General features: G+C 48.1%; 1 protein-coding gene across 1 annotated transcript; it reads right to left on the bottom strand.

The window, feature by feature from the left end:
• Window positions 1-7198: 7198 nt before the first annotated feature.
• ADI1 (acireductone dioxygenase 1) lies at window positions 7199-13967 on the bottom strand. Its single transcript, XM_030555497.1, has 4 exons — window positions 13763-13967; window positions 10682-10801; window positions 8809-8988; window positions 7199-7733 (listed from the first exon to the last, which is right to left on the bottom strand). The coding sequence occupies exons 1-4, from the start codon at window positions 13880-13882 to the stop codon at window positions 7611-7613; spliced, it is 543 nt and encodes a 180-aa protein (XP_030411357.1). The 5' UTR covers window positions 13883-13967; the 3' UTR covers window positions 7199-7610.
• Between the last annotated feature and the right edge of the window lie 10136 nt (window positions 13968-24103).

Here is a 24103-nt window from a genome sequence, read left to right as displayed (position 1 = left end):
CAACATTCCCAATGGTAATCTGCTTGTCGGGAAAGAAAATCCCTGCTTGTAGCTTTCTGAACAGCACTGTATTTTTAAAGATGCAAGCATCATGCACCTTCTCTGACCAGCCCATATTGATGTCGGACGGTGAAGTGTCCTCAGTGATCCACCAATGATGGCATAAACATAGTAGCCCCTTCTGCTGATATACTCAGTGGGCTGGCAAGGTGGGCTGGTGCCAAAATAGGGATATTCATGCTGTTTATCACTCCACCACAATTTGGGAATCCCATTGCCACAATTCCATCCACAATGTCCTGCACATTGCTGAGAATCACAGTCCTGCATAGCAGGAGGTGATTAATGACTTTGCACACTTGCATCACAATGGCTCTCACAGTGGATTTCCCAACTCCAGATTGCTATCGGTCAGATTAGGACTCCATCTGGCACTGGAAGTTTCCACATTGCAAATGCCACTTGCTTCTCCATTGTCAGTGCAGCTCTTATTTTTGTGTTCCTGCACTAGATAGCTGGGGCAAGCTTGGTGCACAGATCCAGGAATGTGGCCTTGTGCATCCAAAAATTCTGCAGCGATTGCTCATCATCTTAAACCTACATTATGATGTGATCCCACCAGTCAGTGCTTGTTTCTCTGGGCCAGGAGTGGTGCTCTACCATCTGCTGCTGCACCAGAAAGAACCTTGAATTGTTTCTTGCAATGTCCCACAGCAATCTGTCCTCTAAGGAATCGTCATGCTCCCGACTCATTCAGTTCTTCTTGGAGCTCCACAAATACTCCAAGATCATTCACCTTGTGTTTGCAATGCTCATGAAAATAGTGCAGTGCTGTGGAGGACTCATGTTTCTGTCAGAGATGGTGGACAGTGAGGAGGGCCATGGATGTTCGTGGGATATGAAAAAAAGGCAGAAAAATTATGGGATGGAGACAGTTGCAAACTGGGAAGTTGACCCCATGCTCCCAGTCATCCCTGCATGACATGTTTTGGCCCCATCATGCATTGCCAAAACGTCCTGAAAGACAGTGCACTGGATGGTGGCGAGTTCCACAGTGGGATACCTATCCATGGTGCATTGCACTCCGCATCAATATAGACACTCCTGGTTAGTACGTACACCATTGACACAAGGAGCCAAGTAAGCATGTGCACAAGTGATGTAATAACTGCAGCAGCTGTATGCCAACATAACTTGAGTCAACGTAAATATGTAGTGCTGACGTGACCTTAGGCTTGGCTGTAGGCACTTAAGGAATTTAGTCATCTCCAGGTTAAGTGGTGGCTGAATGGGGGTTTTGAGGATCTTAAATGTTGGACTTCAATGCCTAACTGCCCATTTGACATCTAAGTATTGCAACAGGAACCCGAACCACATCCAGTTGCCCTGCATAATATTCAACTGCTTTTCTCATGAGACCATCCTTACCCCTGTCTGCAATCCCCTGCCTCAAAAGTTAATCAATGTTCCCGTAGCCAAACAATTCAGTGTAACAGAATTATGAAATGCCTTTCAATTTGCATAAAAATGCCAGAGACTCATGGAGAACAGAAGTACAGGGACTTTTTAAATATTATGAAATATTTATTAACAACAAACAGAACAGCTGACAGCTTTAATGGGTTTATAGGTACTCTCAACTGTACTGGATACTTCACTATAATAGAAGATTTGTTTACTGTAAAGAACACACCTGTGATGCTGTGGCCAGGCTGGGCTTCCCCTTGCTGCTGGAGGAGGAGGCTGGGGCTGCTGCCACCATTGATAAACTTCTGCTTTGCTGTTGATGAGGGAAGTGGCCTGGAGCCCTCCCCCTGCCACATCCGGCCTCCCCCACCCTACACACACACTGTTCCTACTGGACAGTCCAGTAAGATCAGCTGTGGGCATAATGCTAGTTGTTACTTTCTCAGGGGGCTGGGAAGGAATTTTTTTTCCCTCTCCACCAGATTGGCCAAAGCAAAGTGGGGTTTTTTAACCTTCCCTAGAGCAGCTTGTGGTCATGGGCAGAGGGGGCAGAATGAAAGGGGATTAGGCCATGATGTTGCAACTCATGACGTAAGGTTGGTGTGGATGTCCAGTGCAGGAACCCCATAGGGAATGGTTACAGTGATCAGCTAAAATGGCTTGGGAAAGGATTTAAAGGGATGGGTAAGAGAGTTCAGGGCTGCTATGACTGGTACAGCAGAGACTCAACCCCCCTCTTTTGTAGCCCTCCCTTAATCCTCATTTGAGGGAGTGGAGTAGTAAGGTCCCAGCAGTACATTGGCTGGGGACCAGGATTGGCTAAGGGGAAGGCTGCCAGCAGCCTGTTTTCCCCCACCCCCATCCTAGGACTACTGCAGCAGTGACTGTTGAGTCGCTTCGCAAGTGCGTACGCGTGCCCCTTGGACTCCCCCTCCTCCTTCGCTCAGTTTGCATTGGGCTGTTGCGTCTCCTTCTCCTACCCCTGCTTTGCTCCCCCCTCCCAACTGTTTGCTGCTCTTCCCCCCCCCCCCGCATTTCACCTGGTCTCCTCAGCCTTGCAGTTTTCTACACTCCTTGTCTCATGTGGTGAAAGTTTGTTCCCTGCCTTCCCTGCCTGATTGTTACCTGCATCCCCTTTGCCCTTTGCTCTTCATTTGCCTGCCTCCCCTGCCCCCGCCTCCAGGCTTCCCCTCACTGTTTGTTTCCCTGACTGCCCTTCCCCACCTGGAGTGGGGGACACCCTCTCTGTTTGGTACCTACCACCCAGGCCCCACCCTTTCCTGTTTGAGAGTACCCCCACCATTTTTGTTTGATGCCCCATTCACAGGGCCCCCCCACACATCTACAGCTGCCCCTCACTCCCACTGCAGCCAGAGGAGCTGGCTTCCCCCAACCTACTGGTGTGAGCCCCACCTTCTTTTATTTGTTTATTTATTTCTTTCTTTCATTAATTCCCCACCACCACCACCCCACACAGGGTTTTGTTTGCACCCTCAGCAGCCAACCCAACAGGGAGCAGACAGCCTCTGTTCTTTCTATCCCCATCCCTTCATCATTTCTATCCCCCCTCCGGCGGCTGGTCACATCACCTGCCTTTGATGGTGGACTCCGACCTGGCCACACATGAGGCTTCTACTCTGGCAACATCATCCAAGGAGGGAGGCAGGGGGAGACTGAGAGAGGGGAATCCTGGCCACCTTCATTGCCCCAGCTTGGCTTTCTCCCCCATTCACCCCCCCATTGCAACCACCACCACTGCTGCCTGTACCCTCAGCCATCCTCCGGGGTTGCAGCAGGAGGCAGAGGCAGGGGCTCTGCTGACAAAAATCCTACTCCACCAAGGGAACTCCCTCAGCTGGCAGAAAGTGCCTGTGTAGGAAAAACAGTAAGAGCCCTGCCCAGGAGACTCCTTCCATGTTGGCGGCTGCAGCCCTCCATCAACTGTGGCACACTCCCCACTCCCCTCCCATCCTTTCCACCACCTCTGAGAGCATTCACTCTTCAGCCCCATGTTATATGCCCAAGTGGCTGTGGCCCTGTCCGCTGTCCCATCACCATCTGCTGTGGCCCCTCCATCCACTACTGCTGCCTCTGCCTCCTCTTTTCACATCAGTGGCAGCCAGAGTCCCTTCCCCATCATGACCAGTAGCCATGACATCCATCACCTCCTGGAGGCTGCCTCGTGCCACATTGAAACCTATGCATGGGCATTGACAAGCTATAGTGGCAGCCTCCAAGATGTATCAGAATGCCGTTTTCTTTCTGGCATATGCACACGCCCGTCTGAAGGCAGCGGGAATGCTGATGGAGCTCAGCTGGAGGACAACCAGGCTTCTGTGTGCCTTAGTTGATGCTACGGAGCTCTTGGCCCCCGCCATCCTGAGGTCACCTGCTGTGATTCTGTACTTCGACCTGCCAAGTTTATATAACCTTAGGAGCTGAAGTGTTCGAAGACAAAGGCGCTCCAGTGGATTCCCCTGCCTCCCTCTAGATAATCCTACTACTATTCTCACTTCCAAAGATTCTCCTTTAGTTACAGTGATACAGGCCAATGGGTTTGGAGCAGAAAGTTTTTATTTTTATCCTCACTTAATTTTAGAGCTAGTTCATGCTGTGAAAATGGCGCATCATCCTAAATGTGTTCTTGACAGAGAGATAGGTACCGTACTATGCTGTACCACCAGGGTGTATATATCCATCTGTGGAGGCAACACAGCAAGGAGGCACTTCAGTTTTGTTTCCAGTATTGTATTCTGTATCACAAGAGTGAGATTTCCACAGAAATTGCTGTGGACATGACAGTTGGGAGGAAAGGGGAAGGAATAGATGGCAAAGGTAAATACACTGGTTAGTAGCATTAGTCTGCTGGTTACATTAGCCTCCGATATCTCAGTGAGAGCTCCCCAAGATAGGGTGACTAGATAGCAAATATGAAAAGACAGAACATTTTTATTTGGGGGGGGCAGGGGTGCAACAGATAGTTGCCTGTACAAGACAAAGCCCTTAATATCTGGACGGTCCCCCATACAAGTACTTAAGTGCAATCTCTTTATTGTGAAAGTGCAACATACAAATGTCAAATATTATTTTTACATAACTGTACTCAAAAATAAAATGTCAGTGCCTACAAGTCAAAGCATGAAGGGGCATACAAATGTTTAGCATATCTGGCACATAAATACCTTGCAATGCCAGCTACAACAGTGCCATATTAATGGCTGTTCTCACTTTCAGGTGAAATTGTAAATAAGAAGCGGGCAGCAGCATCTCCCAGAAATGTGAACAAACTTGTTTGTCTTAGCGAGTGGCTGAACAAGAAGTAGGACTGAGTGGACTTGTATGAGGTGAATTGAAAAATACTATTTTTTTTTTACAGGGCAAATATTTGTAATAAAAACAGCAACATAAAGTGAGCACTGTACACTTTATATTCTGTGTTGTAATTGATATCAATATATTTGAAAATATAGAAAAACATCCAAAAATATTTATAATAAATTTAAATTGATATTTATTTAACAGTGTGATTAAAATTGTGATTAATCACCATTTTTTAAAAATCTAGTTAGTCTGTTTTGTGTCAATCACATGCATTAACTGCAAGTAATTGACAATTCTAGCTTTAAGTAGCTTTTTTTAAATCTGCAAGTACTTTTTCAACAATCATATGCCTCCCACTTGTCCCAGATACTGGCTGGCCCCCAAAACCTATTCTCCCAGCTTTTCCAGGCCCTGAGTTCTGGCTGCCAGGGCTTTTTTTTTTGTTGGCCCTGCTGTTGCAGGCTCTGCCCCCTTCATTTCTGATTGGTCACTGCAATCAGCAGTGGAGAAATTTGCTTCCCAGTCCAGCAGCAGGGAGACTGTCAGAAAGGAACCACCTTCGGGATGATGTGGTTGCTATTCCTGAAATATCCATTTTATGGAATGATGCTATCTGTACATATCATTACATATATAAAATGGAAAGGAAATTTATAAATACATTTACAACTGAGATTTTTTTACTATTCTAAGTTTATTTGTGCATATGAATAAAATGTCATTGTTGCTCTTTTTCTTTCCTCTTCCATTATGTGCTTATATAATTTAGTTAGTTGTCCACATATTGACTAGACAATTGCCGGGACTACGGGAGTTGAAAGTACTTACACTTAGACCTATACTTTAACTTGTAAATACATACATACTATTGCCAAAGCATACTTGGACTTAAGTCTGTAATAGTGTACTTGGCACTTATACTTACCTCTTTATCAGTGCTTACAACACCAACCAGACCACTCCCACACTTGCAGGGCCTGAAATTTCAGTCTCTCTTCCTATTCCTTTTGGTCATTCATCCTATTCTCAGGATGCTGACTTGCAAGGCTGCTCCCCTCATTTCTTGCTTCTTCCTAGGGCCCATCATAGGAGGTAATGCTCTCCTGCTGCTTTTCTGAATCCCTTTATCTCTGGTTCTTGCCAGTCCTTTCCTCTAGGTTCAAAGCCTTCTCTGTTAGACTGCCCTGTGCTCCTTGTTTTCATTTCCCATCAGCCTACCACCAGCTTTCCAGGGGCACCAGGTGAAGTTAATGGCATTAACTAGAGTAAGAAAGCTCTAGTTAACCTCTTTATGGCCTGTGTGGTTTACATACCCCATCGCACTAGCTAGGATGATAAGTGACATACAAAAGGTTGGGGCCATTTCTAGATACATTTGTGATTTTCAAGATTCTAACTAGTACATCTTTTCTTCAAAACCACTACTTCATTTTCAAAAACATTTAAGTGATTAAAAATAACTGCATGACTTTATAAATCCAGAGACTCTGCAATACTGTATAATGAAAATGTTGTCACTACAAAAGGGAACTTAGGATCTTGGCAACTGGAAGAACCTTTTTAATAAGGTGGGCAGAATCAACCTAATCCAATTACTACATTATAAAGACTCACAGGGTTCATCTACACGGAGATAAAAAACCCACAGCTGGCCCAGCTGACTTGGGCTCATGGGACTCAAAAATTGCTGTCGAGCTAGGGCTGGAGCCAGAGGTCTGGGAACCTGTGAGGATGGAGAGTCCCAGAGCTCAGGCTCCAGTCTGAGCATCTACACAGCAATTTTTAACCCTACAACCTGAACTCCACCAGCCTGGGTCAGCTGACCCAGACCAGCCACAGCTTTGCCACAGGGCTTTTATCCCCATATAGATGTCCCCATATATGCCCCAGGCCTCCATTTACACTATCTTGTAGAGTCATTTGCACATGTGCAAAACGGGTTTAAAATATTACTAATTTGGAATGGTATCAGTTCACATACACTGTGCACAGCTGTAAACAACTGCACACAGGTCCCAGCAGTGACAACTTTGCATGCCTTGATCTACACTCCAATTACAACCTCATCAGGAGACTGAGCAGGCACAACATTCTGTGCTGTAGGCAAACTTTCCTTTTAAAGCAAACGTTTAGACTAAAAACAGTCATTTTTGACATTGTTGAGGAGGCTTATTTCAATAATACACCTGCAATTACACAGTGTCTGAAGATCTCAAAACACTGGACTAAGGTGGGTAACTCTACTTATCTCTATTTTACAAACGGCAAAATTAAGGCAGAGTTAATGATTTGTCCAATATCAAAAACAAGTCAGTGAGAGAGCTAGGACTGGAACCCAGTTAACACAGTCACAGAAACACTATTGTCCAATGGGTTCTTAGTGTCAGGACATGAAAATAGCTGACAGACATTTAAAGACAGAAAATCATTTTATTAAAATGCTACAAAAGTAAATCACTGCAATTCATTATAACAAAGTCACAGACATTTGTACCAGGGCAGATTGCATAGGTAAATTGCACTAGGTAAATTGCATACGAAGGGCCTGATTACATGAATTCATCTTGTGCAGATTCTTTGAGAGAATGCAGAAGATTTTTAATTAAATACAAATCATCTTACTTTGATATCATTTCAGACTAGCATGAACATTAAGTCTTGTCCATATTCCCCATTCACCCTCCCAAAATTAGAGCCAGAGAAGCACATTTGGACAGGGGAAACAGAACACATCCTACAGTGAGCGGTGTTGAAGTACAAGATTCCCAGTTTCCATTCTGCTCAAGCTTGAGGACGTTCCACACATCAGACTTCAGAGAGTATTACTGTGCTGCTTGTGCCAAAGACTGGATGTACTGTCGTCGAGCAGGAAAGTGATCAGCTGGCCGGTTGTATGCTGTCCAGACTGGTTCTCCAGCAAAGAGCCTCATTGCCTTCACGTAGTTCTGTGGAAGGAAAAGGAAATTGCAAATAGCATAACAGCTCCTTTTGGAGGCATCTGAATTACAGGGTTAACAACTCCTGTTGAGGTTTATGATACTTTCCATTTCTGTAGCATCTTTCAAAGCATCTCAAGACGCTTTAGGAGCTTCACACTACCCTCGGCGTTCCATCACTATTTTGTGTCAGTGTTCCTAGCAACCTGGCAATTGTAGTAGTAACTGTAGTTAGCACTGTTATACTGTGTTATAAACTTCAGAGGATCCTCAACACCCCTGTAAGGCAGATAAAGCATTAACCCATTTCACAGATGGAGAAAACCATGACCTTCAGCAAGTCTCTCAGGCTGGGACACAGGCCTTGGTGTAGCTGCACCAGCACAGACCCCTAAATGTAGACATGTAGTGCTGGGGTTTGCACCAAGTGAGCTCGTCCTTGTCCACACTTGGAAGTTGGCACCAGTGCAGCAACACTGATTGCTGATTCAAGGCTATTCCCACAGACAGATAAGGCCATAGGGCTATATTACACATAACCCCTCTCAGCAGGTCAGAGAGCAAGTCAGTGGCGGAGCCGAGAATTTGTCTAGGATTTCTGACTGCCATCTGTGGCTCTAGCTACTAGACTACACTCCCTCTCTACAGGCGAGTTCAGTACTCATGAAAGATGCCAAGACAAATATGCTCAGTTTATCCACAGAAGAGGTACAGATCAGAGGCAATTCAAGCTTCCCTATGTGGTTCTGCCTTCAGCCTGGCTGAATCAGTCTCCATGCCTCAGCCAACTGTGGTGCATAGCTGTAGAATCTCTGGACTCAGGCCATACGCTGATTTCACACAAGATGCAGAACGTGTCTAAGATGGCAATGACTTGAAGTCACTACTGATGAGCTGCATATGAACTGGCAACTAAGAGGTGAAAGCTCAGATTCTATAAATCATTTCATATCCCTCATGTTCCAGGTTTAATGAACTACCGATCTGAAATAGCATATTTAGTCACCAATATGCAATATGACTTTGTACACTTGTCTGTCAATGCACATATCTAGGAGTGTAATAGATAAAGCCATATACAAACATTTTCATCCAGTGTAAATCGGTGATATATGCCCGCAGGAATAGTTATCATGTCTCCCTTTTCAGTGAAAATCCGGATCCACTTGTCACCTTTGTCTCGAACATCAAAGTAGCCACTTCCTTCAAGGATGTAGCGAATTTCATCATCCAAATGCAAATGTTCTTCATAAAATATTTTTATCTAGGGTAGGAAGGAGAGGATATTACATTTCTTTTAAAGTTTGTTGAACAAAGAAATAAATCTATACACAATATCATATGGAGGTTGTCTCCCAGTGTCTGGGAGACACTTTACAGAGTCCAGAAATATATAAAACTCTGACCAATGCACTACTAGACTATGTTAACGGCACATGAAGTCAGGTCTATGCTTGGAAGGATAATATTCATCTATAGTTGTACAATTATCTGGGATGCACAAATATAATAAAGCTGAAATCCCCTGTCACTTTACACTGGAAGAAGCCAAATGCAAGATCACTGCCTACTGTAGCTAATCATCTACATGAGAACAATACAAGTAATTATTGCCCACCAGCTTGCCTGCTGCATAATGATTTAGACTGTCAACAGGAGACAGACCCTGGGCCACAGTCCCAGATTCAAGGCCTTGCTCCCTAATCAGCAGAGACAACCTTCTCTCAGGTCTTTGGGAGGTGAAGGATACTTTGTCCTTGGGACAATTTAGGAGCAACAATGCCAGGCTCTGAAGAAGTCCCATGAGGACTTGTCAGGAGAGGCGAGGGGGAACTGCTGCAATGCCATAGGTAGGAAAGGAAGTGATGAAGCCTTGAGGAACAACTCCATTTAAGATGGATATGGAGAAACCTCACCATCAGCACCGAACTCCTGAGTTACCATACCATTCACATTCAGTTGGAGCAGCACATCTTCATGTTTAACTGGTGAGGAAGGAGTTTCATTATAAAATGCATAACTGAGAACTTGACATTGTTCCTACTGATCTGTTCTGAAGAAACCAGGACATTATTTCCCCAAATTAAAACATTTCTCAGCTGGAGAACTGCACAAATCCCTCATACCTCTCAAGTGTTTAGCACATATCAGACTTTAAAAAAATTAACTGGAGACAAAAGAACTAATTACCAACTAATACATTTTGCAGGCTGATAATCCCCAAAGTGCATGTAGCTGTAGGCGTGTTTCAACTTTGAAAACTGCCAAGTGAGCATGCTCACAAGTTATTTCAAATGTATGGAAGGTCACAAATTCCCATCAAAATGGATCTGGCAGAAGTTCCAATTCCCTCCAATGGTGAGTATGTTAAAATATTCTTAGCACTAAAATCAATCACTTTGACAACCAGGCCAAGAGAGAGAAGAGTGGCCTCCTTTTTCTGAGAACACTGAGAAATTATTTATGACAGTATTGAGGGATGTGTTATTGTTGATTAAAATTATCACTATGTGCTAGGGCAGCAGTGACCAAGCTTAGGGCTTGCTGCTCAGAAGTTCACTGGGGAAAGATTTTGCCACAGCCCCAAGCTGGCAATGGCCTGACCTTAGTTTGGATTATAATCTAATAGTGTTTGCAGGGCTCCATTTGCAAATGTGCAGTTTCAAAATGACAAATGAGAGCCACTCTTATTAATGGGAACCATTCTAAAAGGCATCATCTGTAAGCTATTAAAGGGAAAGTGATTACAGAAAACACAAAGCCCTCTCTCGTTTTAAAAATGGAATCCAAGCAGCCATTTGAAAATCTAAAAACTAAATAATGTGATTTTTAAAAATGGGGAAAAATCCATCGTTCAAAGAGCAGGTACTGAACGTACACTTCAAAAGCTGGTGTATACTCTAGTGGCAGCCTTCAGAAATTACTCCCTTCCCAGATCCAAACCAGGGCTGCTTTACCTTGTCTTGATAATCTGGCATCTTATCTTTATGTATCATTATTATATCCATCCAAGAATAGTTTTTCTCTTTCCGAATCCTTGCTAGGTCTGGGTCAGTCTCATAGTTGTCAGCATCCAACTGTGTGATTTTTTGGAGGGAGGGAAGGAGGAATTAAAAACAAACAAACATCCATCAGAGACAGCCAGGATACCCAAACAACTACTTCCAAAACCATAAAGCACAGCCAGTTAGTGTACAAATAACATTTCAAGTTACATACTAGTTACTAACAAGTGCAGCAAGGTCATTTATTTGTTATTGTGTAGTCTAAGGGGGAAAAAAGGGATTATAGAAAAGCTAGTCTTTCAGAGTCAGTGTGGGTGTCTCAGCGGGATGTACTGGGGAAGCAAGCTCAATCTGCCATCAGACACTGCTCCCACAGAGTCTGCTTCTCATTCCAGAGTCAGAATCCCAGACTTAGAGTGAACCGTGTCTTGTCCTCCCTCATGACTAATCAGTGGAACTGCCATTGTCCCTGCACAGTTGCTGAAGTTTGGAGTTACCAGAAAGAACATTCTCATTGTTCATAGTCACTTCACTACTGCTTTCCCATCAGGCAGCCTGCCAATCCTGGCATGGCACTTCCAAAACAAATTAGCCTTGGTAGGGGAAGCAGCAGCAGCAGCATGACAGCAAAATAAATAAATAACATTCAGTTGAAAGTTGGCAACAACAATGGGGAGAGAGGGTGTCTTGATAATTTTAAAAACTTCATTAAACTGCTCTGGTTACAGACTTTCTTTGCTCAGTATCTCTTATTGTTCCACCTTCCCAGATGTGGGAAACATTTTAATAACTCAAATGAAAGAGGCTGTCTGAGGTTCCACATTCTCAGCTCTAATGTTTTGTTTGGGGTTTTTTTGGTAGGAATTAATAATATGCTCAGTGACTTGTTACTGAGAAGCCTACACTTTAAGCAATAAATACCATGCTATAAGAACCTTTATAAGTCTCACCACAAGTACATATCATAGCCCTAAAAGAGTTTCTCATCTCAGGCTTATAAGAGTCTCTTATAAAGGCTACTTGCTCTACTGAACCCAGCATGTGACTGGGAGACAGGAATTATTGAATTCTAATCTGTGTATCCATGAGGGATACATTTTACAGTACAAGACTGTCTGGCCTGTAGCCTAGGTGCCAGAATTGCTCGATTATGCAGTTCTTCTGTCTGACCCACCCATTATAGAGCACCACCAATGTACATGTGCTTCACTTTAGGAACCCTGTGAATTAGCTGTGGGAGAGATCATGGTTAGCTGTCCAAATACCTAAAGGTAGAACTTTCATAACATAATTGTTTGTCTTTACTAACCTTGCCCATCATCACTAATCTAAAAATCACTTTTCTACAGCAGGGCTGTAATATGCTTTGCACTTACACAAAATCTGTTACCTGCTTCCCACTGTTTCACTGTCTGACAATCTAAAAAACAGATTAAGCACATTTATACCAATATAACTTCACCCACATTGGGGAGGAGGGTTGCTGTTTTAGCTATACAGTAGAACCTCAGAATTATGAACACCAGAGTTACGGTTTTACGAACTGACTGGTCAACCACACACCTCATTTGGAACCAGAAGTATGCAATCAGGCAGCAGCAGAGACAAAAAAACCAAAATCAAATACAGTACAGTACCGTGTTTAATGTAAACTACTAAAAAATAAAGAAAAAAAAAATGTGTGACAAGGTAACGAAACTGTTCCTGTGCTTGTTTCTTTTAAATTAAGACGGGTAAAAGCAGCGTTTTTCTTCTCCACAGTAAAGTTTCAAAGCTATATTAAGTCAATGTTCAGTTGTAAACTTTTGAAAGAACAGCCAATGTTTTGTTCAGAGTTATGAACCTCCATTGCCAAGGTGTTTGTAACTCTGGGGTTCTAATGTACTGGGCTAAGTAAATCATAGAATCACAGAATATTAGGGTTGGAAAAGACCTCAGGAGGTCAACTAGTCCAACCCCTGCTCAAAGCAGGACCAATCCCCAGATTTTTACCCTAGTTCCCCAAATGGCCCCCTCAATGATTGAACTCACAACCCTGGGTTTAGCAGGCCAATGCTCAAACCAGTATAATTCCTGAGTTTAGACAAGGCCTCAGTCTTAATCTAAGTGAATTTTGAAAAGTGGACACTAAATAGGCTAAGCAATTTATGCACTTTTTGTATATTAAACCTCAAACTAGGATCGAAAGCATATGATGCCACCTTTACATTTAAGCAGGCTCACATGCTTCCAATTCCAGCAGGGATCTTAGGTTTTCACTTCTATTTAAAAAAAACAAATCATTATTTTTAAACTACAAGGGCAGGACACCTGACAGTCCTTGGGCCCTACCTGCATTGAGATTCGATTCCTTATTAGCACCCCTCTACCAAGAACCATGTCTGGGCCCAGACAAGCCTTTTAGACTACCTTATACATTTGGATTTCCTTTGGCACAGGCTCTGGCCCACTGGACCATGAAGATATCCAATATTAACAGGCAAAGCCAGACCATGTGGATGTACAAGTACGCGTTAAGGAAGTGAATGGTATTTTAGGAACAAGCAGGAGGAGCATCAGTCAAACAGCTGGTTGCTAGTGCTGCGGCACAGACTCTTAGCAAAGGTAGGGGGTAAAGTGCAGAGTTAATTTAAAAGACAAACGGTAACTGACTCAGGCAGAGGAGAAGGCCCATCAACATCCCACCCTGGGCGGGGGATCTGGTAACAACAAAGCAGTACCCCTCCCCCTTCCCCGATCAAAGGCCGGCTGGGCCGGGGGTCCTCACTCCGCCCCCCCGCCAGCTGCAGCACGGCTTGGGAGCAGGGATCGGGGTGTTATGAGCCACGCTGTAAACAAGCCTATGGGCGGAGGCAAAGGCCAGAGATGTCTGGGCCCAGGGGCGCGCACTGAGCAAGCAGCCGGAGCGAGACCCTGCGGCAGCCGGGCGGGCTGGAGGCTGCGGGCCAGGAGCTCCCGTCCCGGGGGCCCTGGCTGAGTGGCCGGACTACAGGCGCCGCATGGGGGTAGGGTGCGGCCAGGCTCGCTGCCTACTTTCCAGTAGAAGACTCCGAGCCGGCGCAGCTGCTCCAGGCTGACGGGCCGGTGCGGCTCCTGCCGGTGCGGGGCCCTCTGGTCCTCTCCGGACTCGTCCATGTACCAGGCTTCCACCATCCTGACCCGCGACTGCTGCACCCTAGCGCGCCCGCCTGCCCCTACGGCAGCCAATCGGGCCGGCCCAGGGCCGCGGCACGCCGCCCCACGCAGCAGGGCTGGCTGCAGCCCGCCCGCGGACACCGCCGGAGCGCGTGATCCGCAGAGCGCCTGCTGCCAACCGGGCCGCGGCTCCCACCCCCGCCCGGACGGGGGCTCGCGCTCTGCAAGCTCCTAGGCAGAAATGTGTTGCGTTGGGAGAGGAAATCCAGCGGCTGCATTGAAACACTTGGCAGGAACGTTGCAATATTCCAGTAACCCCAGAGTTAGTTTACCCAGGCCGAGGGTGAAAGTCCGGCTGGTATTTGACCAGCCTCGCTGTTTTTTTATGGATTTGCCAGTTGCCAGAAAAATCATGTAATCTGCTGGGCTTTTTTACCTGAGTCTAAAGATTTGCATTATTGTCACAATACTAATGTTAAAAATTTCTGTATCCAGCCAAAGATGCTGCAGTGGTCCCATTTCTGCAGTTTAAGGAAGAAAATGGTGTTATAAATCTTCTTCTATGAACTATGTGTTATATCTAGATCAGTGGTCCCAAACCAGTAGTGGGCAACCTGTGGCCCATAAGGGTAATCCGTTGGCGGGCTGCAAGACAGTGTTTACACAGGGGCGGCTCTAGATATTTCGCTGCCCCAAGCACGGCGGCATACCGCAGGGGGCACTCTGCCGGTCATCGGTCCCGCGACTCCGGTGGAGCTGCGGGACCAGCGGACCCTCTGCAGGCACGCCTGCGGTAGGTCCACCGGAGCCGTAGGACCAGCGGACCTCCGCAGGCATGCCGCCAAAGGCTGTCTGCCTGCCACCCTCCCAGCAACCGGCAGAGCACCCCCGGTGGCATGCCACCCCAAGCATGCTCTTGGCGTGCTGGAGCCTGGAGCCGCCCCTGTGTTCACATTGACCGCCCACAGGCACGGCTGCCCACAGCTCCCAGTGGCTGCGGTTCGCCCGTCCCAGCCCATGGGAGCTGCAGGAAGTGGTGCTGGCCGCAGGGATGTGCTGGCCGATGCCTCACACAGCTGCCATTGGCTGGGAAAGGCGAACTGCGGCCACTGGGAGCTGCGGGCGGCCATGCAAATTTTAAAAAACTGTCTGGTGGCCCGCAAGCAGCTTACCCTGGCAGGCCATGTGGGTTGTGTCCCCCCCCAGGGGGGGTGCAGAAGAATGTTTGGGGGCACGGCAAGGCCCAAGGTGAGCCCACAGGGGGTGGGAAGGAAGTGTCATCCACCCCCAGCCACAGCCCTGGCTCCAGTCCAGGGCTTGTACTCAGCTGCCTAGCTCCGTTCTGGGCCCTCAGCCCCAGATGGCCCCTTTACCCCTGTCCCGGCCCTGGCTTCTAGGGGTGGGTTGTGGATAGTTTAAGGGGGGGAGCATGACCATGAAAAGTTTGGAGACCACTGCTCTAGATACTATAACTGGCTGTTGGGGAGATGCCTTGGGCTAGAATCATAGATTATTAGGGTTGGAAGGAACCTCAAGAGATCATCTAGTCCAGTCCCCTGCTCAAAGCAGGACCTATCCCCAAATGGCCCCCTCAAGGATTGAGCTCATAACACTGGGTTTAGCAGGCCAATGCTCAAACCACTGAGCTATCCCTCCCCCTGGGATTTGGATTGCGGAGAGCTTGTCTTGTGGGAGGTGGGAGAGAGGGCTTTGTTTGCATTTCAAAGTTGGTAGCTATGCCCATGCTGCAAGATAACACCATTTAATGCTCTGTTTTGGAGGCTGAACTAGGCTTAGGCTTAGAACAATTACATTTTTATGACTAAACATCAGTTTCACTGTACACACACAGGGGGAAAAAACATTTTAGAAGGTAATTGTCAAAATTTACAGATAGGCAGAGTAAGGAAAATGCTGCTTCAGAAAAGACGGTTACTCACCTTTGTAACTGTTGTTCTTCGAGATGTGTTGCTCATATCCATTCCAGTTAGGTGTGTGCGCACCCCGTGCATGTTCGTCGGAGAAACTTTTACCCTAGCAACACTTGGCGGGTCGGCTGGGCGCCCCCTGGAGTGGCGCCGCTATGGTGCCGGATATATACCCCAGCTGACCCGGCCACCCTTCAGTTCCTTCTTGCCGGCTACTTTGACAGTGAGGAAGGAGGGTGGGTTTGGAATGGATATGAGCAACACATCTCGAAGAACAACAGTTACAAAGGTGAGTAACCGTCTTTTCTTCTTCGAGTGATTGCTCATATCCATTCCAGTTAGGTGATTTCCAAGCCTTACCTAGGTGGAGGGGTCGGAGTGAGATGTGGCAATATGCAGAACTGCTGCACCAAAGGCTGCATCATCTCTAGACTGCTGGACCAGTGCGTAGTGCGAGGTGAGGGTGTGGACCGATGACCAGGTCGCTGCGCGGCATATCTCCTGGATAGGAACGCGCGCCAGGAAGGTGGCTGATGACGCTTGAGCTCTGGTAGAATGCGCTGTGAGGTGGCCTGAAGAGACATGAGCTAGGTCATAGCATGTGCGGATGCATGCAGTCACCCAGGAGGAGATTCTCTGGGAGGAGACTGGCAGACCTTTCATCCGTTCCGCGACCGCCACGAACAGCTGGGGAGACTTCCGGAACGGCTTTGTCCGCTCAATATAGAAAGCGAGTGCCCTGCGTACATCTAAGGAGTGTAGCTGCTGCTCCTGCCGAGAAGAGTCGGGCTTCGTAAAGAAGACTGGGAGGAAGATGTCCTGGTTGGTATGGAAGGCAGACACAACCATAGGGAGGAATGCTGGATGAGGTCGCAGTTGTACCTTGTCTTTATGAAAAACAGTGTAGGGCATGTCCACCATGAGCGCTCTCAGCTTGGAGACCCGCCTGGCCGATGTAATGGCCACCAGGAAGACTGTTTTCCATGATAGGTACAGGAGCGAGCAAGTCACTAGTGGCTCAAAGGGTGGGTGCATTAGTCTGTTTAGGACCAAATTGAGATCCCAGGTAGGGGCAGGGCGACATACAGGGGGATAGAGGCGCTCTAGGCCCTTAATGAACCGAGAGACCAAGGGGTGGGAGAACACGGAGTGACCACCCTCGCTTGGCCAGAAAGTGGATATAGCCGCTAAGTGCACCTTCAGAGAGGATGTCGCCAGGCCCTGCTGCTTAAGGTACCAGAGGTAGTCTAGGACCGTGGGAATCAAGGTCTCTGAAGGAGTAACGCCCTGAGTTGTGCACCAGCAAGAGAAGCGTTTCCACTTCGCAGCGGGTGGAAGGCTTCCTGCTGCTGAGGAGAATATGCTGAACCAGAGCGGAACAGCGCAACTCCGCTGTGTTTAGCCATGCAGGAGCCACGCCGTGAGGTGGAGAGCTCGCAGGTCTGGGTGACAAAGCCTGCCGTGGTCTTGCGTGATCAGGTCTGGGAGGAGAGGGAGGGGAACTGGGGTGGCCATGGACAGATCTAGCAGGGTGGTGTACCAGTGCTGTCTGGGCCACGCAGGCGCAATCAGGATCAGATGCGCTTTGTCCCTGCGGAGCTTTAACAGGACCTAGTGCACCAGAGGAAACGGAGGGAAGGCATACAGTAGGTGGTGCCTCCACGACAGGAGGAATGCGTCTGTGATCGACCCCGGAAAGAGACCCTGAAAGGAGCAGAACTCCTGGCACTTCCTGTTCGAGCGGGAGGTGAACAGGTCTATGAGGGGAAATCCCTACCTCCGGAAGATCGAATGGATGACGTCCGGTCTTATTGACCATTCGTGACATAGGAAGGACCGGCTGAGCCGATCCGCTAGAGCGTTCCGGACCCCCGGGAGAAAGGACGCCACCAGGTCTATTGAGTGGGCTATACAGAAGTCCCAGAGTCGAATGGCCTCTTGACACAGGGGAGACGAGCGGGTCCCCCCCGTTTGTTGATGTAGTACATGGCCGTTGTGTTGTCCGTGAATACCGAAACACAACGGCCGCAAAGATGTTGCTGGAACGCCTGGCACGCAAGGCAGACTGCTCTCAACTCCCGGACGTTTATGTGGAGTGTCAGCTCCTGGGACGACCAAAGGCCCTGCGTACGCAGGTGACCTAGATGGGCCCCCCAACCGAGGGATGACGCATCCGTCGTTAAGGTCATCGACGGTGACTGTGGATGGAACGGCATCCCTGCGCATACCAGGGATGGAGTTAGCCACCAATCGAGGGAGGGGAGGGGGCTGGGGGGAACTGTCACCAGGATGTCTATAGAGTCCCTGCCCAGGCGGAAGACCGAATGGAGCCATGTTTGAAAGGATCGCATGCGGAGTCTAGCATACTTGGTCACATAAGTACATGCGGCCATATGCCCCAGGAGGCCGAGGCAGGTGCGAGCTGAGGTGATTGGGGAGGCCTGTAAACCTCATATGATCAATACGATTGCTTGGAAGCGGGGCTGAGGCAAGTAGGCCCTGGCTTGAATGGAATCCAGCGTTGCCCCTATGAAGTCCAGCTTTATGTGGGGACCAGGGTGGATTTCTCGGTGTTGAGGAGTAGGCCCAACCAGGAGAATAGGTCCATGATTATGCCGACATACTGCTGGATCTGAGTTTGAGAGGTCCCCTTGATGAGCCAGTCGTCCAGATACGGGAACACATGTATCTGTTGCCGGCAGAGGTGGGCGGCGACGACGGCCATGCACTTCGTGAACACCCTCGGGGCCGTGAAGAGGCCGAAGGGGAGGACTGTGAATTGGAAGTGCTGGTGGTTGGCCATAAAGCGAAGGTACTTCCTGTGTGGTGGAAAGATGGCAATGTGGAAGTACGCATCCTTCATGTCGAGGGCTGCATACCAGTCTCCAGGATCCAAGGACAGGATAATCGTTCCCAGGGAGACCATGCGGAACTTCAACTTGAGCATCCATTTGTTGAGTCCTCGCAGGTCTAGGATGGGTCTGAGGCCTCCCTTGGACTTGGGAATCAGAAAATAGCGGGAGTAAAACCCCTTCCCCCTCTCGTCTAAAGGTACCTCCTCTATAGCTCCCGCGGCGAGGAGAGACTGGACCTCTTGTAAGAGGACTTGCTTGTGAGAGGGGTCCCTGAAGAGGGACTGGGATGGGGGGCGGGAGGGCAGGGATGAAGCAAATTGGAGGTGGTATCCTTGCTTCACCGTGCGTAGAACCCAAAGATCCGAAGTCAATTGGGATCACGCTGGGAGGAAGTAGGAGAGACGGTTGGAGAAGGGAGAGAAAGGATCCTGTCTTGAGACTGGTACGCCGTCCCCGGGCGCACCTTCAAAAGTTGGATTTAGGGCCCGGTGGTGCCTTAGAGGGCCCGTGGTTTTGGCCCCCCTGGGGACCGGACTGGCGTCTGCGGCCACCCCGCCCGCACCTTCTACTGAGGTCCTGCCTCTGCTGAGGCGTAAAGTACGGGCGGTGTGTTTGGGGTCTGAAGGGTCTACGCTGGGTTACGGGGATATGCATTCCCAATGAGCGCATGATGACCCTATTATCCTTCAGGCTCTGCAACCTGGGATCAGTCTTCTCCGAGAACAAACCCTTGCTATCAAAGGGTAGGTCCTGGATGGTGTACTGCAGCTCAGGAGGAGGTTAGAGACCTGGAGCCAGGAGATACGCCTCATGGTGATGCCCGAGGCCAAAGTTCTGGCCACTGAGTCGGCCACATCTAGAGAGGCCTGGAGAGAGGTCCTGGCCACTTTCTTTCCTTCCTCCAGGAACGCGTTAAATTCCTGGCATGAGTCCGGGGGTAGCAGCTCGGTGAACCTACCCACTTCTGCCCATGTGTTATAATTGTAACGGCTCAGTAGAGCCTGTTGGTTGGCCACTCGGAGCTATAGGGCCCCTGCTGAGTACACCTTACGACCCAGGAGATCCATCCGCCTGGCCTCCTTGGATTTTGGGGCAGGTGCCTGCTGGCCATGTCGTTCCCTTTCGTTGACCGACTGGACAACTAAGGAGGAGGGAGGAGGATGAACGTACAAGTACTCATACCCCCGAGAGGGTACCATGTACTTTCTCTCAATGCCCTTTGCCGTCGGTGGAATGGCGGCTGGAGACTGCCAGAGGGTGCTGGCCTGGATAGTTTTATAGTGGCCTGGATAGTTTTAATAAATGGCAGTGCGACCCGGGTGGGGGCATCGGCGGTGAGGATGCTCACTACGGGGTCTTTGACTTCCGGGACTTCCTCCACTGGGAGGTTGATATTGAGAGCCACCCTGCGAAGGAGTTCCTGATGGGCCCTGAGGTCTATCGGTGGGGGCCCTGATGATGAGGTCCCTGCCACAGCCTCATCCGGTGAGGAGGAGGAGGATACCCTGGGAATGAGAGGTTCCTGGATGGCCTCTTGCTCCTGGGACGGTTCCTGCTCCAGCTGCCCTGGGGAGTCTGGAGGATGTGTCGCGTGCTCCTCCAACTCAGCCATGGGCGGGAAATGGTGGCCTCTGGTGCCCAATGTTCTGAGGCAGCAGAGTGGGTCTGGACTAGGGGACCGTCCTGCGCTTGGTGGTACGCCCAGGGTGTCCAGAAGGACCACTGTTGAGGTCCTATGTCCTGAGGCCGAGAGTCCTGGAAAACTCCCGTAGGTAACTCCGTATCCCGGTCCCGGTCATAATAGCTGTCCGCCTGGGAGGATACGGACGTCTGTCTGGACAGCCATGGCAGAGCAGAAAAGCCTGGAGCCGAAGTCCCGACGGATCTCGCACCCCTCGACCGTGGGGACCGGTGCTGGTACACAGAGCGGTACCGAGAGCAAGACCGGGACCTGCGACCGGACCGGTGCCGGGAGGTCGACCAGGATCTCGAGTCTCTACGCCTTGACCTGCTCCAGGAGGTACGGTGCCTGGGTCGGTGCCGGGAACTGGAGCAGTACCGCACGTAGCGGGTTGGGGAGCGAGAGACTGAACGGTGCCGAGAGTCCGACCGGTGCCGTGGCTAGGAACGGTGCCGGGACTGAGAGCAACGTGGAGAGTGGGAGCGACGTCTCGACCCAGAGCGCCTGCGGAATCGTGATCTTGAGCGGTGCCGGTCTGCTACGTTGACAGACGGCGGTCTGGTCAGGGTCGGCTTGCCCATGGACTGTAATACCCGCACTGGCAGTGCCGGGGGTAGGGATGGTGCCACCTCGGTGATGGCGATCAAGTCTCTCGCCGCAGAAAACGTCTCCGGGATAGACGGCAAAATGAGCTCTACCACGGCAGGTGCCGGAGAGCTGTCAGGTGCCGGACTCAACGGCCCTCGTGGGGCTGGAGTCGACGGTACCGGTTTCGGCTGCTCCGCGGCAGGTATTGGTGCTGGGCGGTCAGACCTAGGCGGTCTCTGGCTGCGACGTGGGTGTTGCCATCTGACCTTTTACCATCTTCGACCTTGGGGAGAGGGAGCGGCGCGGAGTCGATTTCCGGTGCCGGCGGTGGCCAGTGCCAGAAGTCCTTAGGTGTACCGGCGACGCCCGGTGCCGTAGGGGTGCCTCTGCTCACCGACTGGCTCGTGCTCTGTGCCGAGGGCGACGGTGTCAGGGCCGCTTCCATGAGGAGCTGCTTTAACCTGATATCCTGCAATTTGCAAGGCTTAAAAGCCTTGCAAATTGGGCACTTAGCCGATAAGTGCGATTCCCCTAGGCACTTCAAACAGGAGTTGTGGGGATCTCCTGTTGGCATCGGCCTATGACAGGCCGAGCACTGCCTGAAACCCGGTGAGCCAGGCATGAGCTCCGGCACCGGGTGCGGGGAAGGGGCTACCTCCCAAACCCGGCAAACACTTACTAATTAACAACTATAACTATGAACTATAACTAAATCTAACGAACTATATATATACAATAACAGTTAACTAGACTATGACTATAACAACTAGAAGACACTACGAGTAGCTAGGGAAGGTGGAGGTCAGCTAAGCCAAACTCCACTGTTCCAACGACTGACATAGGCGGTAAGAAGGAACTGAAGGGTGACCGGGTCAGCTGGGGTATATATCCGGCGCCATAACGGCGCCACTCCAGGGGGTGCCCAGCCGACCCGCCGAATGTTGCTAGGGTAAAAGTTTCTCCGACGAACGTGCACGCGGCGCGCACACACCTAACTGGAATGGATATGAGCAATCACTCGAAGAAGAATTTAGAGTTTGATGTAAGGATTTTTACCCAGTGTGTTTTGATATGTAATGGTGACAATTTGTGTTTTAACAGTTATAAAGCTTTAACTTTTTGAATCTCAGCATTGACTGTCATTCCCTCCACCCATAATTTCCCACAACTGTGAACATTTAAATCAATAAAAATCTTTTCAGAAATGCTTTAAAAGACACATGATATCTGTCAGAATTATAAAAAATAAAAATCAAATTCTAAGCATCATTATGCTGCAGCATAGCTATCTGGCATGGGAAGAAATATCAGCGTTCTAACAAGTAGTTTTTTTGCTAGCGTGGACAGGACATACTGTTCTATAATAATGTTAAGGGACTGTGTTACAGGCTAGGTCAAGATCTAGCAACTTAAAAAGGGTTAGAATGCAGATTCCTTTAACTGTAGTACAGAACAGTTAACCTTGGAGAGAGGACAGGACTGAATGTTATAGAAATATAACCCTGTTTAAACACAAATGTGAAACATGCTTGTGGCCCAGCTACATTAAATAACAATTTATTTTTTACTTCTGTGGGCAGAAATGAAAAATATGCTGTGGAGCCCTGATTTAACCCTGAACTATAGCTGTCTAAATAGTAATGACATAGTTTGTTACCTGCGCTGTCAAACAAAACATTACAAACATGGATGGGCCACATCCTTATTTCACAAGTTTGCTGAAACCTGGTAATTTGAGGGCTTGGGTGTCTGGTCTCCTGGTACCTATGTACAAGTTTAGCTATGTCTATTTTTATATCTCCTTATACTTTGTAGAGGTGCTCACCCACTACAACTTTCACATTTCATAAGTGTCCTTTGACCCAGATAACATTCAAAGTCAGATTTTAAAACCTTTTCATAATTCCATTTAACTATCTAAAGTATGTATTTTTGTACCTTCAAAATAACATTATTTTGGTATTATTTCAAAAGTATTATTATTATTATATTGCACAGAGTGCTAGCAGTGCTCCGTGTTCTGCAAAACATGGATGAAAACAAAATCCCTACCCCAAAGAAACGTACTGAGTTGTGTGTGCAGAGACTGATTTTTCCATGTTTTTACAGCCTCTAGCACAGTGGTTCCTGGTCCAGGATTGAGGCTCTTAGGCTCTACAATACAGATAAATAAATAATATAATACTGTAACCAGTTAAATATAAATATATGGACCAGATAAGATACATAAGCACCAGGATGACCCATCCTGTTGGTTTCCCTTTCTTCTGTTTTTTAATATATTTTACACACGCAAAAAATGACATTAAAGGAACATTAGGCATGCAAACCCAAGCACTCAAAGTTAGGAAATACCAGTATTAAGATTGCTCAGGCATTCATTGTTTTATTTTCATAACACTTCTGTGAGGTGAGAGGATGGCATCATCCACATTTTACAGATGGAGAACTGAGGCAAGAGATTAAGGGCAAAAGTGTCCACTAACTTTTGGCACCAAATTTGAGGCACATGTGATCTGATTTTTCAGAGAATTTAGGGCATGTCTACACTACAAAATTAAGTCGACCTAATTTATGTTAGTGTACAACTGCCACAGTAACTAAATCGCTTGTGCGTGTCTAAACTTTGCACCTTGTGTTGATGGTAGTATGTCCTCACGCTTTCACGATTGAATTGTCAGTGTAAGGCCTTGTGGGACAGTTTCTGAAAGCCAGCAACATTGATGTAAGCAACAGTGTCTATGCTGACGCTGCATTGATCTAACTACATCAACACTGACTCTACGCTTCTCATGGAGGTGGAGTTATTAAGTTGGTGGAGTGGATGAGTCACGTCAGCAGGAGTGAAAATTTTAGTGTAGACATTTACATAGTTAGGATGATATAAGCTGCCTTGCATCGACCTAACTCTGCAGTGTAGATCAGGCTTAGTGTGATACTGAGGCCCACTGATGTTGACTATTCTGTCAGCAACTCTTGTTGGGCCCCACATACTCAGTACATCTAACACTCCATTGTCATAATGTGTATCTAAAAGTTGTCATGTAAGATATCATGTACAAACTGGTAAAACACTTGTCCTGAGAATCATTGTGCGGTGTATATATAATGTTATAAATATGTTCTAGAATTATGTCCTTAAAATGTGTTTGGCAAGCAATGCATAAGCCCAGTCTGCCATAGACAA

Source organism: Gopherus evgoodei, chromosome 3, assembly GCF_007399415.2.
Source record: "Gopherus evgoodei ecotype Sinaloan lineage chromosome 3, rGopEvg1_v1.p, whole genome shotgun sequence".
NCBI classification, from domain to species: Eukaryota; Metazoa; Chordata; order Testudines; family Testudinidae; genus Gopherus; species Gopherus evgoodei.
This window is presented reverse-complemented; position numbering and strand designations above follow the sequence as displayed.

What these genes read in the sequence shown, in the direction of transcription:
- ADI1 (XM_030555497.1), bottom strand. Translation starts at nt 13,882, where the DNA reads ATGGTGGAAGCCTGGTACATGGACGAGTCCGGAGAGGACCAGAGGGCC. An exon ending in TCGGAGTCTTCTACTGGAAA is followed by an intron (nt 10,802 to 13,762) that starts GTAGGCAGCGAG and finishes AAAATCACACAG; the next exon opens with TTGGATGCTGACAACTATGA. An exon ending in GATTTACACTGGATGAAAAT is followed by an intron (nt 7,734 to 8,808) that starts GTTTGTATATGG and finishes TTCCTTCCACAG; the next exon opens with AACTACGTGAAGGCAATGAG.